Source organism: Camelus ferus, chromosome 29, assembly GCF_009834535.1.
Source record: "Camelus ferus isolate YT-003-E chromosome 29, BCGSAC_Cfer_1.0, whole genome shotgun sequence".
NCBI lineage: Eukaryota > Metazoa > Chordata > Mammalia > Artiodactyla > Camelidae > Camelus > Camelus ferus.
The window spans coordinates 12,349,848-12,376,105 of NC_045724.1; the positions used below are offsets into that span (position 1 = coordinate 12,349,848).

Here is a 26,258-nt window from a genome sequence, read left to right on the forward strand (position 1 = left end):
TTCTGAGCCCTCACGCCCTGCTATCAGAAAAGCACAAAAACCTACTCTGTGCCGCTGGGATGCAGAAAGGAAAGCGCAAGAAGGGAAAACAGCAAACATTCGGCCCAGAAGCAGCACGACTGGCATGCTCGCTAGGCCACGCGCGATCCCAGGGAGGAACGGGAGTTCCGTCCACAGAGGGGCCCCGATGCAGGAAGGCCGCCGTGTGTGCTCACACTGCATCTGTTTTCTTGGGGTCTTAATGGCCAGTGTTAATGTTAATCACTATGAGAGGCATCAGAAAGTGAAACTGAGAGTTTTGCATGGACAGAATTGTTCACTTGACTATACATATACATAGACTATATGCACACATATACACTATGTATGTGTGGTGCACAGATATACACACAATGTGAAAGTTCTGTTCTTGGACTAAAAGGAAATCATTTATGGCTCTGTTCTCATACCTTTCTTTTTTTCATTCAAAGCCTGAGAATAACTGATCCATATACTATAAATAGAATAAGAATGTTAAGCATTCTTTTCCCCTTGATGAGTACACAGGAGTTTTGTTTTATTTGGATTTATTTTCTTTTTACTATTTCCATGGCTGGAAAGGCCCACACTCAAATAATTCAGTTAGAAGAGAGAGTGTAGTTCTCAAGGTTATTGTCAAAGGGCAACAAACAGGCACCATCCCCTGGGAAACCTCCAACCTTGCCCCTGGAGCTCCAGGGACAGACTGTGAACGTCAGGACCACCACAGCTCCCTCTTGATCCGAGGATGTGACTGAGGTCTCCCGCCCCTTCCCAGGCTTCCTCTGAGTGCTGTGCCCTGTCTTGCCTGCGATGGTGACCATGTGAGTGGGTGGAGTAGGCAGGAAACACTGTCATCCCCTTCCCTCCATTTCTACACATGTTCAATGTCATTGCCAAGAGGAGAACGTTGGTTCTTATGGGGAGGGGTGACAAAAATCTCAGATGTTACAATAGTTTGTGGCCCTTCCAGCTCCACTCTCCGTGACAAAATCTGATTCCTTTGTAAGCAGTTTCTCTCTTTAGGGAGAATTTAAATTTAGCTTCATTTTTCTCCTTAGGAGGTCAGCCATGGAAAAAGTTAATGATTCTCTGGTCAATCATCCTCTCCCTTTCTGGAGCACAAAAGAGAAACAGAGAAAATGGGGGGTGGGGGAGGAGAAGACAATGGGGAAAATATGCCTCTTAAATAAGTGACAGCTGAGGATAAATGGGGACCTGAAGAGAGGGCAGCAGATAATAAAACAGTGGCCCATTGACCCTGGACCCTGCCCAACAGGTGGCTCTCTCTGTACTGGGTCAGATGAACAGACACGTCCTTCTGCAGACCTTGCCTTATATTGTCCTTATCAAATGAGAGCTGCTTGCAGTCTTGTTTCCTGACCTGACACCTGAGATTGGCCAGTCGCCGGCGCTGTTGGGCACACCAGATTCACCCACCTGCTGGGCTGAGCTCAGCTCAGGGCCCAGCCATTCCCTGCTGGGTCTGCCTAAAGACCCGCTGACATCCTTCGCTCTTGACCTTCTTCAGATATCCGAGTGAGGGCGCCGTTCAGCCTGAGCCCCACTCAGCTCTCAGGTGGGCTGTGCTCCCTCCTGGTGATTCTTCACCCCCAAGGCTGCTAAGACCTCATGCCTTAGGACCCCTTTCCCTTAAAGGCTTTCAAACACTTCTGAGACCCAAGTCTCTGTGCAGTGTGTAAAGGGGAAAAGCCACTTCAGTTCCTTTGGGAAGAGGCCAAAGAAAAGAGAAAAATGTTTCCAGTCCAGAAGCTGACTAAATTGCCCTGGGCTGGAAGAGGTACAGGATCAAGTCTAACTCGAAATCACTGCCCAGGAAACTGGCAGCCAATTAAGCCCATCCCCTCCCCTTGCATGTTCCTATGAAAGGCATCCCAGAGCTAGCAATTCTAAGATGTGGTAACCCCGGAGCTCAGTCCCAGCCACGCCCCACTACCCTGGGCCCATTTGGCCGGGCCCCACATTCATAAATAGCCTCCAGTTTAAACTTGGTACATTATCTCTATATGAGGAAAAATATACAGTCACCAGATACACCGACGGAACTGAGAGAAAACACAGGTCCATCATACAGATATACACTCAGGTCCCATTACTAGGTCACCCCACACCCCAGAAAACCACCAATGTCTACTAGTCCTCTTGGTATTTTGTGAAAAGTACCATTATAGTTCATGGTATTCTGTGTATTGTAAAAACGTTAATTTGTTAAATATAGACATTTTAAATACACCACACTTTTAAACTCTATTTGGCATTTTTTTAGTTCCTAATACACTAGAAAGTTCAATTAATAGAAGTGACACCAAGAAGCATGTTCTACAAGAGCTGAATTGCTACTGGGTGTGTCAGGGTTACACCCAAGGATAGGATGACAGATTGGTGGGCCTTGCAGTAATTTTACATATTACAGTGGATGCACATGGGCTGAACAATTATTCCTTAACTGACTATTGGGTATTTATTCCATGTCAATGAATAGATGTTTTAACCCACTGTAGAATATTTGATAGAAAAGATCAAATTTTTCCTGCCACGCTAGGAATTTGGCATGAAATCCCATCACATTTATACTTTATTAAAGAAATATTATAAATTATAAAACACAGAAAAACCAAAAGAGAAAAAACAAGTATTTTCAAGGATATGAAATCCCTGCTTAAGCTAAGAGTCTATTTTTTTTTTAATTTCTGGAGAGAAAGGATTGTCTTTCTACATGTCTACTCGAATGTGCATAGTGCACAGAGAACAATTTTTATACATTTGACTCATTACCAATTATTGCTGAATAATCACTAACTGAAAAGGCAAGGTAAACAGACATTCTCCTCCAGAGATAAGTTATCTCCAAAGCAAGTTAGGAAAGGACGCATAGATTCCAAGCCGCCCTACATGGGAGCTTGCTAGGAAAAGCAGGATCCTGACACCCACAGCACAGTGAGGGCCAGAGTGTCACCCCGCTGCAGCTTGGATAAAATGAATTTCTTCATTTTGTAATGAAAAAATGAAAGTTGTAAAAATACTATTTACACATATTCACACACACACACACACACAGCATTAGCACTCCCCTCACCAATAATGATCCTGGAAAAATAACAAGTTACATGACTTGAGAAGAGCACAGGCAAGGTGGTGGTTTATATAAGTATCATACAGAGCTGGTTTTAAAAGGCTCCAAATCTTAGACAAATGAACAACACTTTCACTTAACTACCCTATAATCAAATGTAAGGAATTTGCATAATATTTCACCATTCAAACAGAGAGGGGAAATGCAGACATTTAAACAAACAAACAAACACAAATCCTTTATGAAAATTTAGCAGAGACTCTACTTAGGGTAGCAAGGATTCACTTATCCTGATTAATAATTTGGAACCAAATTTATTATTTATAACTACATAAAAATTTCCAAACCAACGTCCTTCACTGCCGGGTATAGTTTGTCAGTAGATATCTGTATGTACGTAATCTGAAGCACGTTTAAATAATCTGTCTGATGTATGGGGGTATATAATGGTATATTATAATAAGCCATTATCAACATCACCTTGGACATCAAGAGGGCGCTACTATGTCTAAAATTTAAAGATTAAATGAACTCCCTTATCTGGGAAATGAGTTTATGACCTTATGCCATCCTTACCAGAAATCCTTCAGAAAAAAAATAGGTGTATATTAAAACTTTTTCTATAACAGTACTTAATTTTAGATGTGTGTTAGTAATGTCGTTATCAGCAAATAAACCACAGTAACCTTTCAAATTTTCTTTAACTTAGCTGCTTATTTTTACATATTTGGCTAACTTCCTCTGGAATATCTGGGGAAACAACGATTTATTCCTAAATTGCCTAAAAGCTTGAAAGAGTTCATCTGACACTGCAAAAACTTCCCTAAATCCAGAGTTTATCTTATTCAGCTTCAAAATTCACTCCATATTTTTAGTAGTAACTCGAATGTGTAACTTAAACACTTGATCTTGGAAAGAGCAGTAACCTTTCTCACCAAAACCCACAAATGTAGCACAGCTCTTTCTTACAGATAAAACAAAAGCAAACAAATTACTCATAACTACAAAAAGACCTGGCTGAAATCTTCCATCTGTCACAAAACGTGCATTATTTCACTAAGTACAGCAGAAGTAACATTTTATTTCATTTAGTTCCACATCCTGGCCGGAAAGTAAAATGCCTGTAGAAGTCAAAAGATGCAAACTAGAAATATCAATCAGGGCAAGAAGCAGTTTTATGATCACTGCATTCGCTGGTTATTTACATTATTTATATGTTGTAGACTATCACAGAGAATTTTAATTTCCAGTCAAAAGGCACAGTCAATTATATTTCTGTCATCTTTACTATTTATAAGAAAAGATAATTGAAAAAATGGTAAATAATCATAAGAATTCATGGGCTAAGACACTCTTCTCGTCTCTATTCCATGTTGCATTTTCATCTAATATGCATGAAACATCAGTACTGTGCTTCTGTAGCTAAACCAGACTCTTTTGGCTTTTTACTTATAGTTCATATTGAAATAAGGAACCAAACATACGAGATGAGAATCAGTTTGTGCTAACCCTCAAAGCTCTAAATAAAAGTAGATAAACAGAGTCATCCAGGTGAATTAAATACTGAAATTAGTGGCAAAAAATATTACTCTGAGATTTAGATATATGCAGGCACAATGGAAAAATATGAATAAACCTTCATTTCCCGCCAACACTTTATGACCTCTGAGATATAGTACTACCTGGGTGGTGGATAAAAGTATACGCCGACAGAAATAGACCTCCCAAGGGGAGGTAACTGGATGCACTCTGGACAGTGATTCACTGCTTACACTGCTTAAAAAGGCAGCTCCTTCCTTGTGTGTGGGGCCCCCAGCCCACCGAGACACATGGGTCCACAGTCCAGTCTCTCCCTGCACCTCTAGAGAACCAGGAGGCACCTCCTCCACCTTCAAAGACCACACCTGAGTTTTCATGCAGGATGGAGCCCAGGCCTTTCTGCAAGACTCCATGCCTGACACATCTGAGCTTGTCCTGGCTCCTTAATCTCCAAGTCACCAACATCACACAACACCAGGGTCGCCAGAATTCTCTGATGCTGTTGCCCAGACCTGTTCCTACATAATAATACCATTTAGGAAAGAGCAATGCCATCGCAGGCTGTAACAGGAAGACTAAATCTGACTCAGTACGATCCTGGAAAGGATGTCTCATCGCATGACCGCACTGTGCTCTCTTACCAAAACACCTTCTGTGATGACCACCACACTCTCTAGGATACACCTATGGCCTTTTCTGACCACGCGCGGGAAAGCAACGCTCTGCTTTTCATACCTTTGCAGCCACGGACGAGTTGGGTTTCTCCAGCAGGTCCCAGAGCTTCTTCCTCTTCTCGGGGCAGCAGGTGTTATCGAACTCTTCTCCCTCCCGCTCCCGCATGGTCTCTGCCTCGCGCCGCAGCTCTTCGTTCATCTGCTCTTTCTTTTGATGATACCTGGCTTGGCAGCAGGACTCTAAGTAGATCTCATCAATCCCCCAGTAATCAAGCTCTTGGCCGAAAGACAGCGCGCACATTTCTTCCATCATGTGGAGCTTCCCTGTCCGGTAGAAGTTTAAAATGGAGGTGAAGGCTCCGGGATGCCGATCAAAGAAATACTCGTTCTCGCTCAGATTGTAGTCATCGCACACCTCTAGGAGGCTCTCGTGCGTGTTACAGTCCCGGAGCTTCCCCAGGCGGGTCCTGGGCAGCCGGTCCAACGTTCGCCACAGGACCTCGTGGTTGAGGCCCCCCACGTTGATTTTCACCCTCCGGGAGCACGTTTTGCTCCTAATAATGTCCACGGGTTCTGGTGGCAGAGAAAGCGTCGACCTTGAAGTCTTCCTGTTTAAGCCAGGGGGGGCCTTCTCGGCCATTTTGGACCAAACAGAGCCACAGAGCCCGGGTCCTCAAAGGAAGGAGTCGCCAGGTCAACTCAAGCAATATCCCTCTGTGGCCGGCATTTCCACGGACACACCTGGAAGAAAGGAACAACACACCCCTCGGTTACTTGCATTTTTCCTAAATAAAGCATTTCCTATTCCGTGGGATCACTGCTGTTCCTGCACAACCAAGAGATATGCTATTAATTACTGGGTATTTGTGGAGATGTACATCTTTGCTTTAAGATATAAGGAGAAAAAGACAACACAGTGCACTACACAGAAGAGGCTGTGTATTGCGTTTTATATACATATAGGTTGACAGCCCCCCAATTTGTCACCAGAGACCTCTTTCTGAAGCTCTGGACTAAAATATCCATATGCTGATCAATGCTTCCTAGACATCTTAAACTAAACTGGCTGCACCTCCAACCTGCCCAGCTAGTTCCTAGTTCTTCTCAGGAACCTGAGGACCTTCTCCTGGTCTTCAGATTGAGAAGGACCAGAAACTGCACTCCAGTATGAGTCACCCAAGCTAAACCCCTGAGAAATCCTGGTCCATCAGTCCACATCCAAATAAACACCAGGTCTCAGCCACCTGTACCTCCTAAATGTTGCTTAAGCCCTCCGTCCCCATTACACTGTCCCTGTTACCCTGAACCATGAAACTGGTTCAAACTCTCAGAATCTCTTGCAACATTTCTACAGTAACATCTTAAACTGGATCCTGAGTTCTGGTTTAGTCTATATAAAAACCGTTCTCTGCACAGCTACTAGAAGGACAGTTTCCAGTCCTTCTCAATCTGAAGACCAGGAGAAGGTCCTCAGGGTCCTGAGAAGAACTGGTAACCAGCTGGGCAGGGGCAGGTTGAAGGTGCAGCCATTTTAGTTTAAGATGTCTAGGAAGCATTGATCAGCATATGGATATTTTAGTCCAGAGCTTCAGAAAGAGGTCTCTGGTGACCTTACCATGCTTTAAATCCTACAAAGGCTCATTGTTATGGGCAGCATAAAGTCTACGAAGTCAAGATCTGGCCTACCTCTCCATCCTCACTTCTCCTCCCTCCCTCATCACTTCATTCCAGCAACCCCAGACTCTACATATCTTTCTGTTTCAAGCTCCTGGCCTTTCTTCATGCTGTGTCCTGGAGGAGCCTCCACCTTTCCCATTTCCTTTTGACTAATGGCTCCTTGCTCTTCAAGACTCAACTCAGACATCACCTCCTCCAGAAAGCCCTCCATGATATACCTCCTTTAGGATCATGAACTCCCTGAATGTCTCCTCTGTTTTATCAGACCACTGCAAAAAAACCTTTCCCAAGGATGCTGGGAGTTCCTGAAGACAAAGACTATCTTCTCTGTTATAGTCTTATCACTGAGCACAGTGCTTATATATTGTGAGGGTTTAATAAATGTTAAATAATTTGTCAATTCTTTGTTTTCCACAAGACAGCTGACAAAATATCTAGTAGGGCTAATGTATATGGCCAGAAAATGCATAAAAGGAGTTATTTGAATCACTTGACTAAAATGCATCTATGTGTACATGTTATGTATACATGTTTGTGTGCACATCATGTGTGTCAGAATGTGTGTGTGCACTTGTGTTCTTTGCCCCACAGCTGTTTTCTCCTGTGTACTAATTGTTTAAGACACAAGTGTCCTGGCACTCCCTCTTGTTGATCTATTCTTCTGATCTGTAGCAGCAAGCATCTTCTTACTTGATCTTCCCCTATAATGTTTTTTGCAGAAAACCATAGAGCTTCAAGCAATTCATCCAAAACACCACTTTTAATGTAAAACATCATGTTTCACACACAGTCAATTGCTTATACCAAAGGGAAAAGCTTTTAGATTTAAGAGGTCCTTATAATTAGAATTCTCTTTATAAGATCCACACCAATTTCTGCATGTGTCTGGTTTCTCCACTCCTGTGAGTTAAATTTATTTCTCCATCTGGAGCCAAGTATCCTCTCAAGTGAAAATAAGTCAAATTTATGAAAAAACTGGAGATGGACTATATAAAAAGTATTGTAAATATGGCCAATAAATATATTTGAATTGGGAGTTTTTTCAGCTCCACAGTTAAAGAAATATTTAAAGAATACACACACACACTTTCATTGCAGATGACAATAAAAGCCTATTTTTCTAATAAAGAAGTTACAATAATTGGCCAAGTAATTTCAATTCCCTAAGCCTCAATTTCTTAATCTACAAAATGAAAATAATAGTATCAACTTCATTGGCAGTATTATGACAATTAAATGAGATAGTTTATGTGAAGCGCTCACTACAGGGAGGTATATCCAAATACAATAAGGAAACTCATATTTCTCCTTTATGTTTAGCTTCCAATCACTGAATGAACACTATGAGTAAAAGCTGTACTGGTGTTTATTAAATAAATGCTAACATTTAAAATTTTTTCTATATATATACACACATATATATTCAGTCCTCTCTAGTGGATTATAAGCTTATAAGGACAGGAATTGTTGGTCCCAACTTTTCTCTACTGAGCACTGTACCTATACACAGCACATATCTTTGACACCATTGATGCCCATGTCCAAATTTTGTATTCAAATGAGAATGGAGTACACACACATGCATACACACACACACACACATACAGAGGTGGGGCACAGTAATATTAGGATCAGGCAAAACATCTAAAAATATGAGAGATGGGCAATTTCAGTGGTGAATCTAAATGTCTGTTCTCCATTAAATAACTTGGTTTTGGCGCAATGACATCTCAGTAATCTGTATAGATTATGTGAACAACCCACATGAATAATAAGCAGGAAACCTAATACATCTTTAATTTGAATAAAAATAAAAATAAAAATGAATTTACTCTTTTTGGAATATAATGACTTACAACTACTGTGAAGAAGAGAGATGGTTTTTGAACTGATTTTAGTATCAGATACGAAGTTTTCCAGAAAGAGTAAGAGCAAACTTCAAAGGGATACAAACATCTCATGTTTATGGTCAGTGGCTTAGTGTGGCTTGCTTTCTTGTAAAAGTCATTACTAAAAGCATAAATGCTCTGTCATAGTCACCTGTAGGTCACTATTTATCTTAAATAATTCCATCCTCATGACTTATAGTGAATTCCTCCTTTCTGTAGAGTATGTGTCTCAAGTGAAGAGAGGTCATAAGACTTAAATTTCAAAGTGTCTTCTTTACTAATCAAGAACTTTCTATTATAAGAAATCCAGTGTTGATTACAAACCCCACAATAAAAGACAGCCTGAAATTCAATGTCCTTTCTTCAAAGCATGGGTAGAGAAACTTATCATGAGAGAATGTAGCCTGTTGCTTTGATTTTCTGAAGACTTTAAGATGATCTGCTCTGATTATTGTTACCGTGGTTAAACATTTTTGATTCTCCCTGAGCAGAATGTTCTACTTGTGACCTGATGTAGAGTACAGGCTCAAAGGGGTGAGTTCTTGAGCAGGTAGAGAACTGTGACTAGTGTTCAGAGAGCTCATCAGGCTTTCAAAATAGTTGTAGGACACAAGGGGTCACACTGGTAAGCCTGAAATTCAGGTCAAGTGCAGAGCATAAGCCCTGCTCAGCAGTCCCTTAGGAACTCACTGAGCCTTTCTGTCTACCTGCCCGTCTGCCATGCTCCCTGCTACCTCCTCCTCTGTGGTTTTTCTCTCCCATTTCCCATCTTACTTCCCCACAAGCTGCTCATCTCTCTTCCATTTTTCTCCCTCTCTTCCTATCCAGTTCCCTCGATCTTTCTTTTTTTTAATTGAAGTATAGTCAGTTATAATGTGTCAATTTTTGGTGTACAGCATAATGTCCCAGTCATGCATATATATATATATATATATATATATATATATATATATATATATACATTCATTTTCATTAAAAGTTATTATAAGACATTGAATATAGTTCCTGTGCTATACTGAAGAAATTTGTTTTTTTTAATCTATTTTTATATATAGTGGTTATCATTTGCAAATCTCAAATGGATAAGGCATTGGCCTCCTAGATCTTTCTATCCTCAGTGTCTCTTAAACAACCACAAAACCAAATCATGTATCTTCCAACTTGTACATACTTCATGAAGTTTTCTACATCCTTAAGGAGAAAACCTCCTCAGCTGAAAATGCCATGTCTCTCTCCAGAAGAAGAGAAAAACATCTAAACTGAGCTGCTTCTTATGGGAGGTGGTATGGGATTGCAGAAGGGGTTCTGCTCTGAGACTCACGACCCCAGGGTCCAGTTGGGTGGGACTTGTGCAACCCCCTCACCTTTTTGATTGGACTTCAGTTTCTTCACATATCAAACAATGGCATTTCCATGCCTAAAATTCTTTGGTTTCCTATGGCACTTGGTTAATATTTTTCCTCTCTGGCCATTACTATCCTCCCTTTCCAATCACCATCTTCACTTTAGATAGAAATAAGCATATCATATGACTTCAGAGTCCATGAAAACATTTTTTTCATGTCTAGTTTCTTAGGAAAAGGTGGTTTTCATATTTTATTTCAAGGACCCTTTAAGATTTATCAGAGCTTGAAACACACTACATTCAGAACATCAAAAAAGTTTCCTTCATTTTATTTAGTGTTTTTAACTTTTCATTTTAATCTATGTTCTTTTCTGCAATATTAATTTTACTTCTAACAGTGAATCTGTCGTTTCCCTCTGGGTTAGAAACCGTGTTTTGCCACTCTCGAGAGCTTGCAAAATTTATGTTTTTAATTTTATTAATTAAAGTGGATATGAGGCTATGTTTTGTCACATTTACTTTTACAAGTGAAATTATGTCTACCATAATAATTTTGCCCCCTAAGAATCAATCATGTAATTCAGTGTAGTATATAAGTTTAATATAAAATGTAGTAATTCCATATTTCAGCTGTGGAGATGTTTTACAACCGTGTAGAATTTATATACATAAATAGCTATAAACCGAACACACATTTTTATGTCAAAGGCAGAATCTCAGTAAATCTTTTCTTTCGGCAGTCTGTTAGTTTATTTCATCTCCTTCGATCAATCGAGAGTCAAGCTTGCAACAATCAGTCAACCAATGCAAATGTACTAAACATCCCTTCATTAGTCTGTTAGAGGAAGAACGTGACTCTTTAAACAATAAACAACAACAAACATTCTCGGTTTGCACAGCTGCACAAAGCCTCGGTTTGCAGGCTCCTACCAGTAGCGTGGTATTATGCTGCCATCCGTTCAGGGCCAAACCTGACAAAACACAACTTTCTGATCATGGCATCATAATTACAGCTTGAGACTCCAGGTCTGAGGCAGGGGAATGGTGGTGTGGGGGCAGGGCGGATTTTTTTTTTCTTTTTTTTTTTTTTACTGTAGTCTCAAAAATACTACTGTTACATCATATACTTGACACTTCCTTAGTGCAGCAAGGCAGGATAAGCCCCATGTGCGATTCCGTGAAGATGAAAAGCAAATCTTTCTAAAGACCTAAGTGATGTTTAACACTTCATTTCTGTGTTGCTGGTACCCGCTGAGCACACATTTGTAAACACGCAGTTCTGAGACCTTTAAGTCTAAATCACTCTATGTATATACAGCTCTGCAGCATTTTCTTAAATTTTCGTGTCTAGTATTAAGTAGTGAATGCATGTTTTTAATCAGTGCTTAAAAAAAAAATTAGCACTCACTGGAGTTTGAAAAAGCACCTCCAGAACTTACCAATGAAAAACAATGAATTTATAGCAAGTTAAAAACAAATCAGATTTATTTGAGAAAGACAGATTGGTACTATTGCAAAGTCAGGTCCTGGAAACTTTCAGCTGTTCTAAGAAATTCAATAAAACTGCTGAATTACTTTAGAACCTGGCCAGAAATACTAATGAATTTCATACTGTTTGTTGTTTTTGAACATGACAGGTTCTAGTAATAACGGAAACACTGTCCTTGCCCTCAGAAAGGTGGACATGGCATTTCTTTTCTGCTATCAGAGGCCGCTAATATCAATATGTTCCTCGATTTTAGCGCAACTATTTACTCCTTAGTTAAAAAAAAATCCGGAACTTTTATCCTTGATATAACCGATGCTTTTTTTAGATACACTCAAACAAAATCCTAAAAGCTTTGCCTTCAGTGGTCAAAGGAAGCATTGTGTTGCAGAGACAAGCAGTAAGTAATATGAGCATCTTTGCATATCACTGATGTCTCTGACTAACCAAATTTATAAATAAACTATTTTATTTAGACACAGAATATGAATTTTCTTCATCACAAGAGAACTATTTAAAGAATTAGCTCCTATATATACATTTGCTATAATTAGAGAGTAAACCACTAGGTTTGCCTTTAGAAAAATGGCCTTTTATAAGGTATCACTCAGGAAAAATACTTCCCTACTCTGAAAAATGTAATACTAATGCTATAATGCATCGGGGGCCTTTTATAAACTGCAAGGTATAGTCATAGCTTGAAATTTCAGTCTGTTTCAAAACACACACAAAAAAGCTCAAATTTTTATATAAGCCATTCAGCTGGTAGAAGATTTTTCTATTATGATGGTCAAAGTGCCCTTTATATTGGCGCCCAAGATGTGTACTTTTAAATGTCTCCTCTTGCAGACGTCTTCCCAGAGTCACAGTGGTGTGCAGGGGATATATAAAGATGAAAGGTGATGAGAAAAATAAAAAAAGTCAACAGAGGAACTATTGACACCACTGAAAGGAATGAGAAATGAGGCTGGGTCACGCCGTAATATCCTGATAAAAGAAATCACAAACTTCAGTCACTACCTGCAGTTCTCTGTGGATGATACAATCTTCTGTTTGGGTGACTGGCTTAAATTTCATATCTAATCTCCATGTCAGTGGCATAAGTTAGAATTAGCCTCTATGGAACCAAGTAAAAAATATTCATGAAGTTTGAATAGGATTCGAACACTTTTTTAGTTTTCTTCTAATAAAATTAGATTTTAGACCATGCAATGGTTGGTCTAGAATGTCTGGCAGTAAGAATCTTGACAAAGGATGTTTCTCTGTTGAGCTCTGTTTAATTGTAAAAATATACTTTTCGATTACATTCTGGTCCCTTATTTCTCCATAAACTAACATACTGTAGGCAATGAAGCTTTTATTAAGAGCTCAAATACTGTCTGATTTGAGACTAGTCTCTATGACAAACAGATGTCATGCTGTAGATACCCCCATGTTTTGTTTGGACACTAGAATCACAGAACATGACAGAAGGGAATGTGTATGTGCTCTGGTCCAATTTCCTTATTTACAGCTTTCAAAACTGAGGTCCAATGAGGCCACGTGACTTGGCTGACCTCTCTCTGTTAGCTGCTGAACTTGGACTAGAACCCAGGTCTGCAGACGCCTATGTAAGTCTCTTTGCATTACACTCCAGCTCACTTTTCTTTGCTTTTCACTTTCTACTCGAAGTTTTCAAAAGCTTTGCTTTCTTTGTCTTACCCCCATGTCAAAATATTGGATTCAAACTACACTAAGTTGAATGTGTTATCTCCTACACATTGTTCGTTTCCTTAGAGGGTAATGGCTGCAGTCAGGCAACCTGACTGTGTTCTTCTGAAGAGAGATGCCCTTCACAGAATTGTTCTTTCCTTGCCTCTGATGCCCTAGTGTCCATTTTTTTTTAAAGTGAAGTATAATTGATTTACAATGTTGTGCTAGTTTCTGGTGTTCAGCATAGCGATTCAGTTATACATATATATATTTGTTTTCATTACAGGTTATTGTAAGATATTGAATGTAATTCCCTGTGCTATACAGTAGGACCTTATTTTTTATCTATTTTATATATAGTAGTTTGTATCTGCTAATCCCAAACTCCTAATTTACCCCTCCCCTGCACTTTCCCCTTTGGTAACCATAACTTTTGTTTTCTACATCTACGAGTCTCTTTCTCAGTGAACTTGTAGATGAGTTCATCTGCATCATTGTTTTAGATTCCACATAGAAATGATATCATATATTTGTCTTTCTCTGTCTGACTTACTTAGTATGATAATCTCCAGGTCCATCCAAGTTGCTGTAAATGGCATCATTTCATTTTTAATGACCGAGTAGTATTCCATTGTGTATATATGCCACAGCTTCTTTATCCAGTCATCTGTGGATGGATATTTAGGTTGCTTCCATGTCTTGGCTACTGTAAACAGTGCTGCAATGAACACTGGGGTGCATGTGTCTTTTCGAATTAGTTTTCTCTGGGTATATACCTGGAGTGGGATTGCTGGATCATATATTTAAGTCTATTCTTAATTTTTTTTAAGGAATCTCTTATCCATTCATTCAGCAAACATTTATGAGCCTTTCCTCTGTTTGAGGGGCAGTCTCTGACATCATGAAGCTCACATTCTAGTGAAGGTAGATAAATATGCTATGAACAAACACAACAAGCAATTAATGACAATGGTTATAAAACTACAACAGAGAAATGGTGCCATGAGCTTTAACTGAAAACACCTCCTTGGCTGTGAGTCCTTAAAAATGATAAACAGCTCTTATCCATATTTGCATCTTTGGTAGGCAAGTGCTTGACAAACGTTTGTGGACTACAAGAAAGAAAGAATGAATGAATAAGAATTTCAAAGCACTAATATCCTTTTTTTTGTGTGTGGTCACATGTTTTGGTTAACATCACCCAATATCAGATTATTGCGGTGATTTCCAAGTTGTTTAGAAGTTCTGCTGGCCCTTATTGGCCTACTTTCATAAGGCTTGGGTTCAGAATAAGAGCCACATGATAAACAAATGAGACTCTCTAATAATTATTGCTGCCCCCAAGTGGAATACACTGCCTCAAAACACCCCTGGGCCTGGTAAGGTTCAAAGGACCCCAGGTGACCACCTATAAGGTATGCAAAAGGGAAACTCCTGCCCTGCTGAGAGATGGACAAGACTGCTTCCAAGGTACCTTCTATCTCTGAAATGTCACGGTTCTAGGAGATTTCTGTGTGACTACAACACATTTACATATTCCACTGGGCAGACGAAGAACAGGAGAAAAGTTCACTATTGTCAATTTCTTCAGTTTAAATTTTGGCCAAAATGAATTTCCTATTTCTCAGCTTACGCTCACTCCTAGGAAAAACAGTTGAGTCAGAAAAGCCAACATCACTGAATTTCTACCAATAAAAGGACAAAGAAAAGAGTCAAGGTTAGTGAGTCTCAACATTTTTTCAAAAGATGAGCTTTTCTTTCTAAATAATATAAAGTATTGTGATGTGAAGACTATAAGACGGGGGCAAAGTTTAATCAAAGGAATGACCCTACAGTAATGGAAATAAAGCAGAGCAGTATTTGGCTTGGGAAAATCACTTAGGGCAAAAGGCAGAAATATTTCTCAGTGTATTCAGCTCACAATGTATAGGTGGCTGTATTTCACACCCAAAGCAGATCTTAGGACACTGTGTAGCCACATCTATAGGTACCTCTCCTTCTTTCCTGACTCTGCATATTCAACATAGTGTATCTAGATTCTAGCATGAAAAAGAAAAACAGTATCTAACAAATCAGTGGTATCCTTCATTAATGGAACTAATTTTAAAAAAGCAGAATATGTCACAAGTAATTGTATGCTTGATTTTTTCCCCTGTGCCTTAAGTAGAAAAGGGAAAAGGTTCACTGAACTACAAACATCCATCTCCAGATCCCTTATGAGTAATGTTTTCCAACCTATGTCATCAGTGAGTATCATTAAACAGCATTTATTAAGCATCCATCTGTGTATGGCACTTTATAAATATTCCTCCCCTCGCCTCTGCACCTTTTTTCAATCTACCATGTGTCTCTGTTGTATAAAATGCTAGGGAGCTACAAAGTATAATAAATAATTAATGGTAAGAACGTAAGGCAGATGGACGAGATGACCTGCTAGCATCTCTGAATCTTAGGATGTTAAATTTACGGCTAATAATACAATTTAGCACAATTTGATAAGAAAACATCAAAGCATTTGACGGGGAAAAATGAGCTCATCGTATGCCATCAACATTTTCTAAAATAAAAATGTGAAAATTAGGGACCACAGATGGACTGACTGAAGCCCTGAGTTCATGTGACTTGTACCAGATGATACAGTCTTGAAATAAATAACGTGAAAAACAGTGTGGAAAAATCACAAAAATTATGGTTGTAGCAGTGCAGTAGGGAATGGGACTTTGAGCCAAGGGTGAAAATGTTCGGAAACAAAGGACAGCCATTGTTTTCACTGAAAGGAGTAGTGTGCTTAAGGATGGGGAAATTATGGATTTTATTCTGCTTTTTCCAGTTCTTCTTTACTGTTACTATTTTTTTCTTCAATAAAAAAAACTAATCATATTGGTTTTAGAGTTGGTGATATTTAAAACACTCTTTTTCACCTTTGAAATCCTCAGGTAGATGGGAATATAATAAAAGAACACGTCAGTGTGAAATAAGCCATTGCTATGGAATTCAGATTTGCCATTTGGATTTTGTTTCAGCTTAAGATTAAAATGTCCATAAGTAGACACTGTATTTCCTAGAAGGTAGGGATGTTCTTGGAGTTGTATCTGAAGGGCAGCCAAAGTTGCAAATGAGGACATCTCATTTGCTCTGTGAATTTGGTTAATAATTACCACTGTTACCACCTGCCATATGTTGAGAGATTATCCTATGCAGCCACTGGGCTTATTCCATTTAGTTCTCCCAGGGATAACTCTCACTAATTCTCAGTCCACCCTGGGGTAGGTATTATTATCTTTCATTTACAGATAAAGAAAGTGAGGTTCAGAAAGGATGACCTAAGTAGCCTTAAGACAACATAACCAGTGAGTGCTGGTTCTAGGGTTCCAGCCCAGAGTTATCTTAACTCAAAGCCCACGTTCTTGACCTTCTAAGGTGCTGGGGATTTTCCTTGAATGGCAGCTTTCTAGATGCCTCAGAACAATAAATAAATGTACAAAGGGGACCAACACTGAGCGATCTTTTTAGCATAATAGAGAAAGAAAGAACGACCCTCAAATAATTCCTATAGCATTATGTCTGTCCCTTGGCCTAGACATGTGGCATGTATAGAATACATTTAAAGTAATAATTTCCTTGTGGCTAGAGATGGTAAGGCTGGCAACTGTTTCTGTAGTTTTAAATCTTTAAAACCAAATATAAATTTTAGTACATGGATTTCAAAAGTAATGCTATTAGTCTTTGTATTTGAGATTTACAGTCAAGAGAGGTGCTTTAAAATATTTTTTAAATGTCAAAAATATAAAATTTACAGTATTTGGGAAGGGCAGCAATGGGGGATTTAAATGACCTTCCAAGGGTCCATTCAGCATCAGGGCTAGAAGCCAAGGCTCTGGTTCCTGAACCCATGTTCTTCCCACTAGATCCCACTACCTCCAGGCACCAGAAGTGAGCATGAGATTAGAGTGATGAAAGAGGAAAAGTGTGAAGCAGGAGCCATTTAGCTAATTCATACCCAGTAAAACCTATAAATCCTGATGAGGTGAACCTAATTATTAATGATTCCTGACTAAAACATAAATCTGTAATTTCTACTATTCCAGTAATGGTCAGAATGGAAAGAGATCATAAACTATAACATACACTGATTTAGATCCATTATTCCTCCCTCATTCCCTCCCTTCCTTCCAAACAAGGCATTACTTGGCTATTAGTATGTATTGAGTGCAGGGGGACGAAAGTGGGTAAAATAACCCTTGATCTCAAGGAACCCAAACGATTACTGCAACAAGTATTACAGGAAATTTTGGATTTGTGATTTTAGCATGTTTTGTAGGCTCAGATAGTATCATGGACTTAAATATTTATCTAGCACCTAATTAAAGCTTCCTACCTGATTTAAACATGTTGATGTAAAGGAAGAGAGAGCTATAAAACACCAGCCAATGAGGACAATGTCTTAAGCCATGAGGCTCTATAGAATACAATCTTCATTTATGGGAGTGATAGCCTTGGCCACCGTTTGGGATTTTAAAAGCTCTCTGAGGTCTTCTATGAATTAATGAATTTGATGAATCATTTAATTAATTCATTCAACAAATATTTACTGAGCACGTATTACACATCAAGCACTACGTTCCAAATGTTATAAAATGCCTGCAAGAAAATGGCGCCCTAGATTTAAAAAAGAAAAGAAAAAGGCTAAAGCCCTTACTATAATGTTCTACTTTAACTGCATATACATCTGATTACAAACTGTGTTTATTATGCTGGGCCTGAATGAAACCAGAAGTCGAGTTTAAGCAGCTTTTTAATAGCTTCTAAGCTTTCTATGTGCATTCTTTCTAAAAAGCCTAATGCAAAAGCTCTCTTTAGATTTAGCCAAGACTAGGATTCCAAATTTAAAATGACATTTGTCTCAAAAGTAAGTTAATATTTAATGATAGTCTGATTAATAATTGTGATTTTATGAACTGGAGACATTCAGCATGAAAGTCTGTAGACACACTTGTTCTATCCAGACTAGGGAAAAGGGATAAAGATGGACCATCTCTTTTCAAATGTTACTTTATTGTTATGTTTCATAATTTCTCCTTCAAATCTCCACTTTCTCAGTCTGGTATGAGCTTACTGGAAAGCTTTTCATTTGTGAAAAGCTGGACAAGAATTCAAGAGATCCAGTCACATGAGGACTTTCAAAGGATTAAGAGCAACCACAATGTTATCTAGATGACAGCTGTGGAAAAAAAACAGTACAATGCTTCACCTTACATTTTTTACAGACTAAATACTGAAATTGTTATATCTGATAAATCTCCAAAAATGTATCAATTGGCCTGTCAAGAGCTATCATTTCAGTTTTTTTTTTTTTTTTTTTTTTGGCTATGAACTGAACTATCCTTTGGCTGGTTTTTGTTAATGATCTGAACTGATAAGACAGCTTTTGTAAACAAGCACAAAAGTAAAGAAACCAATATGCAGAAGAAGACGAACTTGCTAAAGGACATAGTGTTGTGCCCGTCATTTTAGAGGTTAGAAAAGAAATTAAGAACAGAGGAAGGAGAGGCAGAGAAAAGGAGAGGGAACAAAAAAAGAAAAAAAAAATCCTGGTTGGGAAGAGTGAGTGTGGGAAAGCCTTCAAGGTCATATTACATAGACACTTACAAAGATAATGGACTACCTTTGTAGAATTTTACATTTTGTACAGTTCACATAAAGAAATGCCTTCGATAAAAAACAATTCCTATGGTTAGAAACCAGACATGGTGCTTTCAGACCTCTTCACTAGGAACTTGGGAGATATTCACTAGAGTCAAAACAGGCATTGGATTCCAGACATGTTTATATATGGTGAACTGGAGGACAACATTGGTTGTAAATGGATATTTCTAGAATTTAAGCCATACTACTTTTGAAACTTAGGGTTTCCTAAAGTAATTCATGCTAATAATAGTCCATGTCTGCACTGTCTCATATGGTAGCCACCAACCATATATGTCTATTTTAATTTTAATTTCTCTGTCCGACGAGTCATGTTCAAGTCAATAGCTTATGTGGCTAGTAGCTACTCTATCAGAGAGCCCAGATATAGAAATTTCCCATCGTCACATCAAGTTCTATTGGAAAGCACTGGGCTAAACAGCCTTCCTGTAAAGTTTGAGGCTGAGTATTTTCTGAAATAGAGGACAGAGAAAAATTCTATTGGAAGCACCATGTTCTGTCTGGTCATTTTATCAGCTGCCTCCACTCTTAGCAGTGATGGCCCCTGGACCTCCACTTATAAACTCTCCTCCATCCCACATTCTAGCACCATTTGGTCCTCATCAAGAAGAACGTGAAGAGTGTGTGAGTGTAAAATAGCACAGGGCCATGGCTTGGCAGTTCATCACCAGGCAAACTTGCTCTGGTCCTCCTATGCCCAATCCTGGTCAGCAGTTCTTGGCAAATGCACTCTTGGTGTTGTTTTGTGACCTACAACCTGACTTCAGTCCCAACTCCATCCATTCCTGCACTCATTGGATCAACAAATAAACAATGAGCATCAATTATGTGCATGGAGTTGCAGAGGAACCCCTGGATAAAGCAGTGAAGGAGGACAGTCCCTGCCTTTACTGAGCTGACGTTCGCACACAGGGGAATGACACTTCAGAAGTAAATTACTCACAATTAAAACTCAGAATTGGGTTAAGTGCTGCAAAGGAGAAAACAAGAGTGCTAGAAAGGTAAGACTGGAGAGACCCAGCCCGATTCTGGGAGCCCCAGGAGACACCTTTGAGCGACGACTTTTGACCTGAGATGAGAGACATGAGTAAGAGCTCAGAAAGTGGGCGGAGAGAGCATTCTGAACAATGACGTGTGCAGGTCTCCTGGCACGTGATCCCAGGGACCTGAGGGGGAACTCAAAGAAAGCCAGAAATCATAGCAGCAAACGAGGATCAAGTGTGCCTGAGATGACACTGGCGGGCAGGGGCCAGACTGACTAGAGCCTGTTATGAACAACAGCTTTACACTGGTGATGCTTTGGAAAATCAAGACGGAATGTGGCAACCCCCCAAGTTAAAGATTTAGGCCTTTCTCTGAAGAAAAATGGGAAATTGTTTCAGGGTTTTAAGGACATCAGTGATACAATCAGATCTGCCTTTTATCAAAAAAGCAAAGGGCAAATGGATTGAAAGCACAAGAAGGGAAGCTAAGAGTCCAGTTAGCAAGCTTTAGTGAAAGTCCAGAGAGAGGAGTTGGTATTTGGTGACGTACAAGGAAATGGTCCTGCCCACTGTGCCTGAGTACCTGATACGACAGCGCGACCATCACACAGCTTTCCAGAGAACACACACCTATGTCTAAAGTGATCTGGACCCCGGCTAGCTACCTAAGACAGACCCATTCCTAAACTCTAAGTACCCCCAAACTGTAGCATTTGAGCCTATGGGGCTGGATCTCCTTTAACCCTGCCTGCCCCACCTGCCCCTGCCCGCCTAAATCTCCAAATCTTCCCAGTTCCCAGACTACCCTCCCCATGTATGGCCAGGACTCCGCCAAGAACTCCTTAAATCTAACTTCCTCCCTCCTCGAACTGCCACTTGCCCTCTGTCTCCACTCTCTCCTGATGCCATGTTTGCCTACCTGGCTGATCTCCTTTTAGGACCAGTTTATCCTGCCATTCCTGAGGACTCACTGCTAGAAAATAAAAGGAGAGAGGAGAAAAAGAACCAAAAAGCTCTGGAATCTGCAGAAAACAAACAGGTAACCAGAAACAGAGTTTAAAAGTATCTCTGGGTAATTAGTGGTGGCATAATGACCCAGCTCCCCCAACTTAGCAAAACTACAGCCCACGTGCTGTTCCTCATTCCAGAAATGTCGCTGTCACCATTTCGTTTTCAGGAGCCTTGCCTCTGCCCATCACTTTTCCTTTCTAAATAGTTCATAAGGACACATTGATTGTTTGAGCCAGGGCTCACTGTACTTGGTCACTAGAGAGGGAACTGGGGGTTCCTATGTTTGCCTTCAGATAGACTATAAGGCCGGTGAGGGTAAAGACCAATTTCATTTAACCTAGTGACCTAGAATAGTGCTCCACCTATGAAAAGTACTTAATAAATATTTGCTAAGTGCGTATCTTAAAAACTGGCTACAACTTTGAGCCACTTGGACTATGAGAAAGCAATAAGTCCTCTTAGAGAAAGAGCTGCTGCTCTGTTTCAGAAAAAAAGCATAATGGACTGTTTGGCTATTCCAGGCACGTCCCATTGTGAACTTGCACACTGAGTCCACAGGTACCTCAGGGAAGGACAGAGGGAAAATCCTAGATGAAGAGATGTGAGGGAGAGACCAGAGGAAGGGAAAGGCCTACCAAGTGGCCAGTCTCTGTGTCTCAGAGAGATCTTGGCAAGTCTCCATGGTGAGAAATGGTGAGCACATTTCTAGGAGCAGTGACATCTAACATTCAGTTAGAATTAGTTTCCGGGCTATGATAATAATCACCATCCTTTATCCCAAAGCACTCAACCAGAGTCTGTTATCTGCAAAAGCCTTATACTAGTGATGCTTTGAAGAATGAAGGAAAATGTGTGGTAGTCTCAGAAGTCTGAGTCAAGAGCCAAAGACAGGACAGGAGTGAGATGGGGGAGATGCCATCTATAGCACAGATTAACTAGTGAGTGAATGCAATTCAAGCCCTTCCCTCCCCTCCCCCCCAATTTATTCTGGAGGAAGATGACTATAGCAGGGAATGGCTAATTCCCTACTTAAACTTACAGGTTTCATTTCTGTAAACGAGAATTGTCACTGAGATGCTCTTGTTGAGCCAGGGATGACACTTCCCAGCCCCTCTGCATCTCTGTGGACCATGTGATTAGTTTCCATCAATGGAATATAAGCAGAGCGCTGCTGGTGTCACATCTGAGTCAGGAGGTTTAAGAATTAGATGGCTTTTCAATGCTTGCTCTTGGTCTCACTCTCTCTCCATCTGACTGTTATGTGGGTGAGAAATAAACGTTTATTATGGTAAGCCACTAAGTTTAGTTTATTACAGCAGCTAGCATCATCCTAACTTATTCTGAAATTGATATCTTGAAGTCCATGCTGCCTCAACAAAAATCTGAATACGTGGTGTTGGCCACTGGCAAGGAAACAGCGAAGACCAGACACCTGGAACCCGGTTATGCCCTGGCAAAACCATGCTAACCAGAGGGCAGATCTACAGCTCTAGAATAAACGGCTGGAAAGAGCCAGAATGCTAATATGTGATGGCTCCTCACTGCCTACATCAAGGTGTTACAAGACAGTGGATGAGCTCATGAAAGAATTGGCTAGTTTGAGACCAGAAATAAGGGCAAATAGCCAAACTCTAGAAATATAAGACTACAAAGCTGGAACAAACCATTGCTTCAGGGACTCTAATGGTGAGGAATGACACTGAAGAAAGTTCTGAGTAACAGACACCCATTTAGACTTCCCAGTGAGACAAGGGGACTCTGCCATGCAGCAAAGATCTAATTAATGAAGTTACCCAACCACCCAAGCCTCTTGTTCCAGATGACCCCAAAATAACCACTGGAGACACAGGTGGTTGAGACATGAGCAAAGAAATGAGGCAGGTTCAAGAACTATGAATAGGAAAGAACTTTCACGGTAGTTTAGTGGTGCAACTGACAGCAAATAGATAAGAAACCCATAACGATCTTGAGGGAAATGCATTGTCAAAGAAATTAGGAGCCTAATTTCTAGTGACTATAGAACAGTGACTATAAAACAACCTCAAGGCATCTCAACTTGTACCAGCAAGATGTGGGCCAAGAAAGTAATATAACTCCCAAGAAGGATCAAAGTGCCAAGACCCACTGGATGTAGCCATGGAAAGCAATGGACAAAGAAGAACCATCCAGAAGGTGACCAGGGCTACAGAGAACAATGAGCAAAGGAGTTCTTCCAAGACAGCAAAACCAGAGTCTAACAGAGGAATTTCCCCTGCTGCCAGAGCAGGTCTTCAGCAATGTATAGTGCGATTTCTCGTGTTATCGGCCAATGACTGCTCTATGTCTCCCATTCTTTCCTTTTCTAAATGAGAATTTTGAATGCAGTTATTCCATACCTGACCCATCATGTATAATGGGAGGCCAACAACCTGCCTTTTAAGTGTAATGGTATCTGGACAAGGAGGGGCCATATCCAAATTTAACTGGGGAGGAGGGATTTAGTATTATTACCCATAGAACCCGGACTTTAAAATGGATGCAGTGACCAAGGAGTCAGGTAGTCTCCTGGGGGTGAGGTTTTCCTACATGTAGCCAGAGAGGCAGAATATAATATAAATAACTGTTTAGCAAAATTTGTGCCTCTCTTTCCATGATAAAAGAATGGCTGCTAGCCAGGGGTTACACATTCCCCTCTGTTTATACAGATGGAGTCATGTGATTATCACACCAACAGAATGTGAAATGGAAACAAGGTGTGTCACTTCTTGGATATGCCTTCTCTGTGCTCATTCTCTTCCACATTTGCCAACCAGACACAGAGAACTCCAAGTCCCTAGTTCAGATGGAAAGAATCTGGGTCCCCAAACCACTGCATAGAACACACACAATGGACTCTCATATGAGCCAAAGGTAAACTTCTACTCTATTAATTACTGCAATATGGAGGTTTATTACAGAAGCTCAAGTTACCTTAATTAATACAATGACCCTTGAAGAAGAAAGAGGGAGGCTTCAAGCTGGCTATTATGACCTATGTTGGGAGTTGAATGATTTGGAGACACCTGGATTACAAGTGTTTGCTGTGGGGTCTCCAAAGCCTCCTCCCACTCTTCACCATTCCTTTTTAAGCTACTCCTGGACCTTATTTTACCTGTATTCCTCAACAGTCTCCTGGCTGGTCTCCCAGGCATCAATCTCTTCTCCTCTTATAGTCCATTTTCCTCGTGCTAGCTCAGAAACTGTCCCCCAATAAAACTGGACCACACTACTCTATTTACTCTATTGACCCCCACTGCTTGTCCCACCAAGTGACTTTGCATGGCACAGACACCTTTCATGTTTAATCCCCAGTCTCATCTGCCATCAATTCCCTACAACTGCCAATGTTGAGCCCCAATTACCAGCCCAGCCCTTTGTATGACTCTTCTTTGCAAATGCTGTTCCCTCTGCCTCGAATGTTATCCATCTGCCTCCTTTTTAGCCCAGAGAACGCTTACTCATCTCTTAAAAATCAGCTTAGATGTCACTTCAACTTTGAAGTCTTTTCTGACACGCCTGCATAGAAAGGGAAACTCCGACAGCTATGATCAGATTAGTCAGTCTCAAATATTGTGCCTACTATTAGTTTGTTTCTAGTGCTTAGAAATCTGCATGGTTTAATTTTGCTGCTGTTTATTTCATTTATTTAGTCAGCCTCTAAACTTACCTTCTTACTAAAAACTTAGAGAAGTCTGCTTTTTCAAAATTATGCATTAGAATTAGATTGGCTTCTTTCAGTGGGAGAATACAGCCATAATCAGTGTTGCTGAATGGGATTAATACAATCTTTTTGAATAAGTCTTCAAAAATTGTTACTATTTGGAAGACAAGGCCCAGGAATTCAAGAAATCCTACAATGTGGGTAGAAATTCTGCATCCTCCATTATTTTCACACTTTCACCAGACACACATGTAAATGAAAACTTGATTATCATCTATGACCACATTCTAACCGTGTTGTATGTAAAATCGTTTTTCATAGGAATGTTCTAGGAATATAACTACCATATTTGGAACTTCACCAAGATTTGCTCACCATTTTGGAAAGTCACATCACCCACTGTAATGCTGCTCACATTAACTGCTTCATCAATAAATACAGCACACCCACATCTGTTTGCAGCTGTAACTGTCACACTCTATGAACATATTTACTTTACTCTTATTTCAAAATGCCAAAGAGTCAGCAATATTCAGTTGAATACTTTCTCTTAAATCCAAATTTTGCATTTTAAATAGCAGGCATCTGACTGCTTTATGACATTTTTAGTGCAGTTATACCTGAGTGTACACACAGTGATATACTTGCAATTTTCATAAGCTACTTTCCTTTTATTTCTTGTTTCTATTACAGATGGAGAATTTATATCAATTTTTAAAACATTATATGTATAGACAGATTATATTACCTGTAAACATCATTTCAGGAAAGTAAAAGGGACATTGCAAAATACTGCTTTTTAAAAGAGGGTTCTGGGTCTGACTGAATAGAGAATTGTGGCTAAATACATCTAGGAATTCAAAGAAACCATATTTCTTTTACTCTTGGGATGCTTCTGTTAGGCGGTTACTCAGTTGAACTGCCATCCTGCTCCACCAATAGAATTTACCACGTTTTGTTGTGGTTTATGAATCTACATGTGTAGGCTGTAAATGTATGATGTCTTATTCATATTTATGTCCCCAACCCCTAACTAAGGGCTTGACTCAGAGAGAAAGCTCAGTAGATACCTTCAGGATGAAATAACAAATGAGGATCCTGAGGAGGTACGCAGTCCCTGGCTGTCTCCACTGAAGTCTGAATCAATTAGTCCACATTTTGCCTATACCAATATTATAAAGCTTTCTTCATTCTGCCTAATGTCAGAATCAGTTACATACAAACTCTCTCAATTTCCTCTCCTCCTTGTGGTTGTAGGCAGTTCTCTGTTCACCTGTGTATCCTAAAAGAACCCTACACAGAAGAAACAGTCAATAAATACTATTTAAATCAAATTATTCCCTGGTAATATTGCTATACATAATGGCTGTGTTTTTAGTGCTAACAGCACTGTACTTCAGGTATATTATTGATTAAAAGGGTATTTGTGGATTGGTCTAGAGATCGAAGCATCATTCCAAGTACT

At 39.8% G+C, this 26,258-nt stretch overlaps 1 protein-coding gene across 1 annotated transcript in view; it reads right to left on the reverse strand.

Moving 5' to 3' along the window:
- The window catches only part of KCNB2 (potassium voltage-gated channel subfamily B member 2), a 371,601-nt gene that overhangs the window by 311,559 nt on the left and 33,784 nt on the right, over positions 1-26,258 (reverse strand). Inside the window, 1 exon segment of the mRNA XM_032470052.1 lies at positions 5,387-6,066. Within this exon segment, the coding sequence (XP_032325943.1) occupies positions 5,387-5,965 (579 nt within the window). The 5' untranslated portion in view covers positions 5,966-6,066.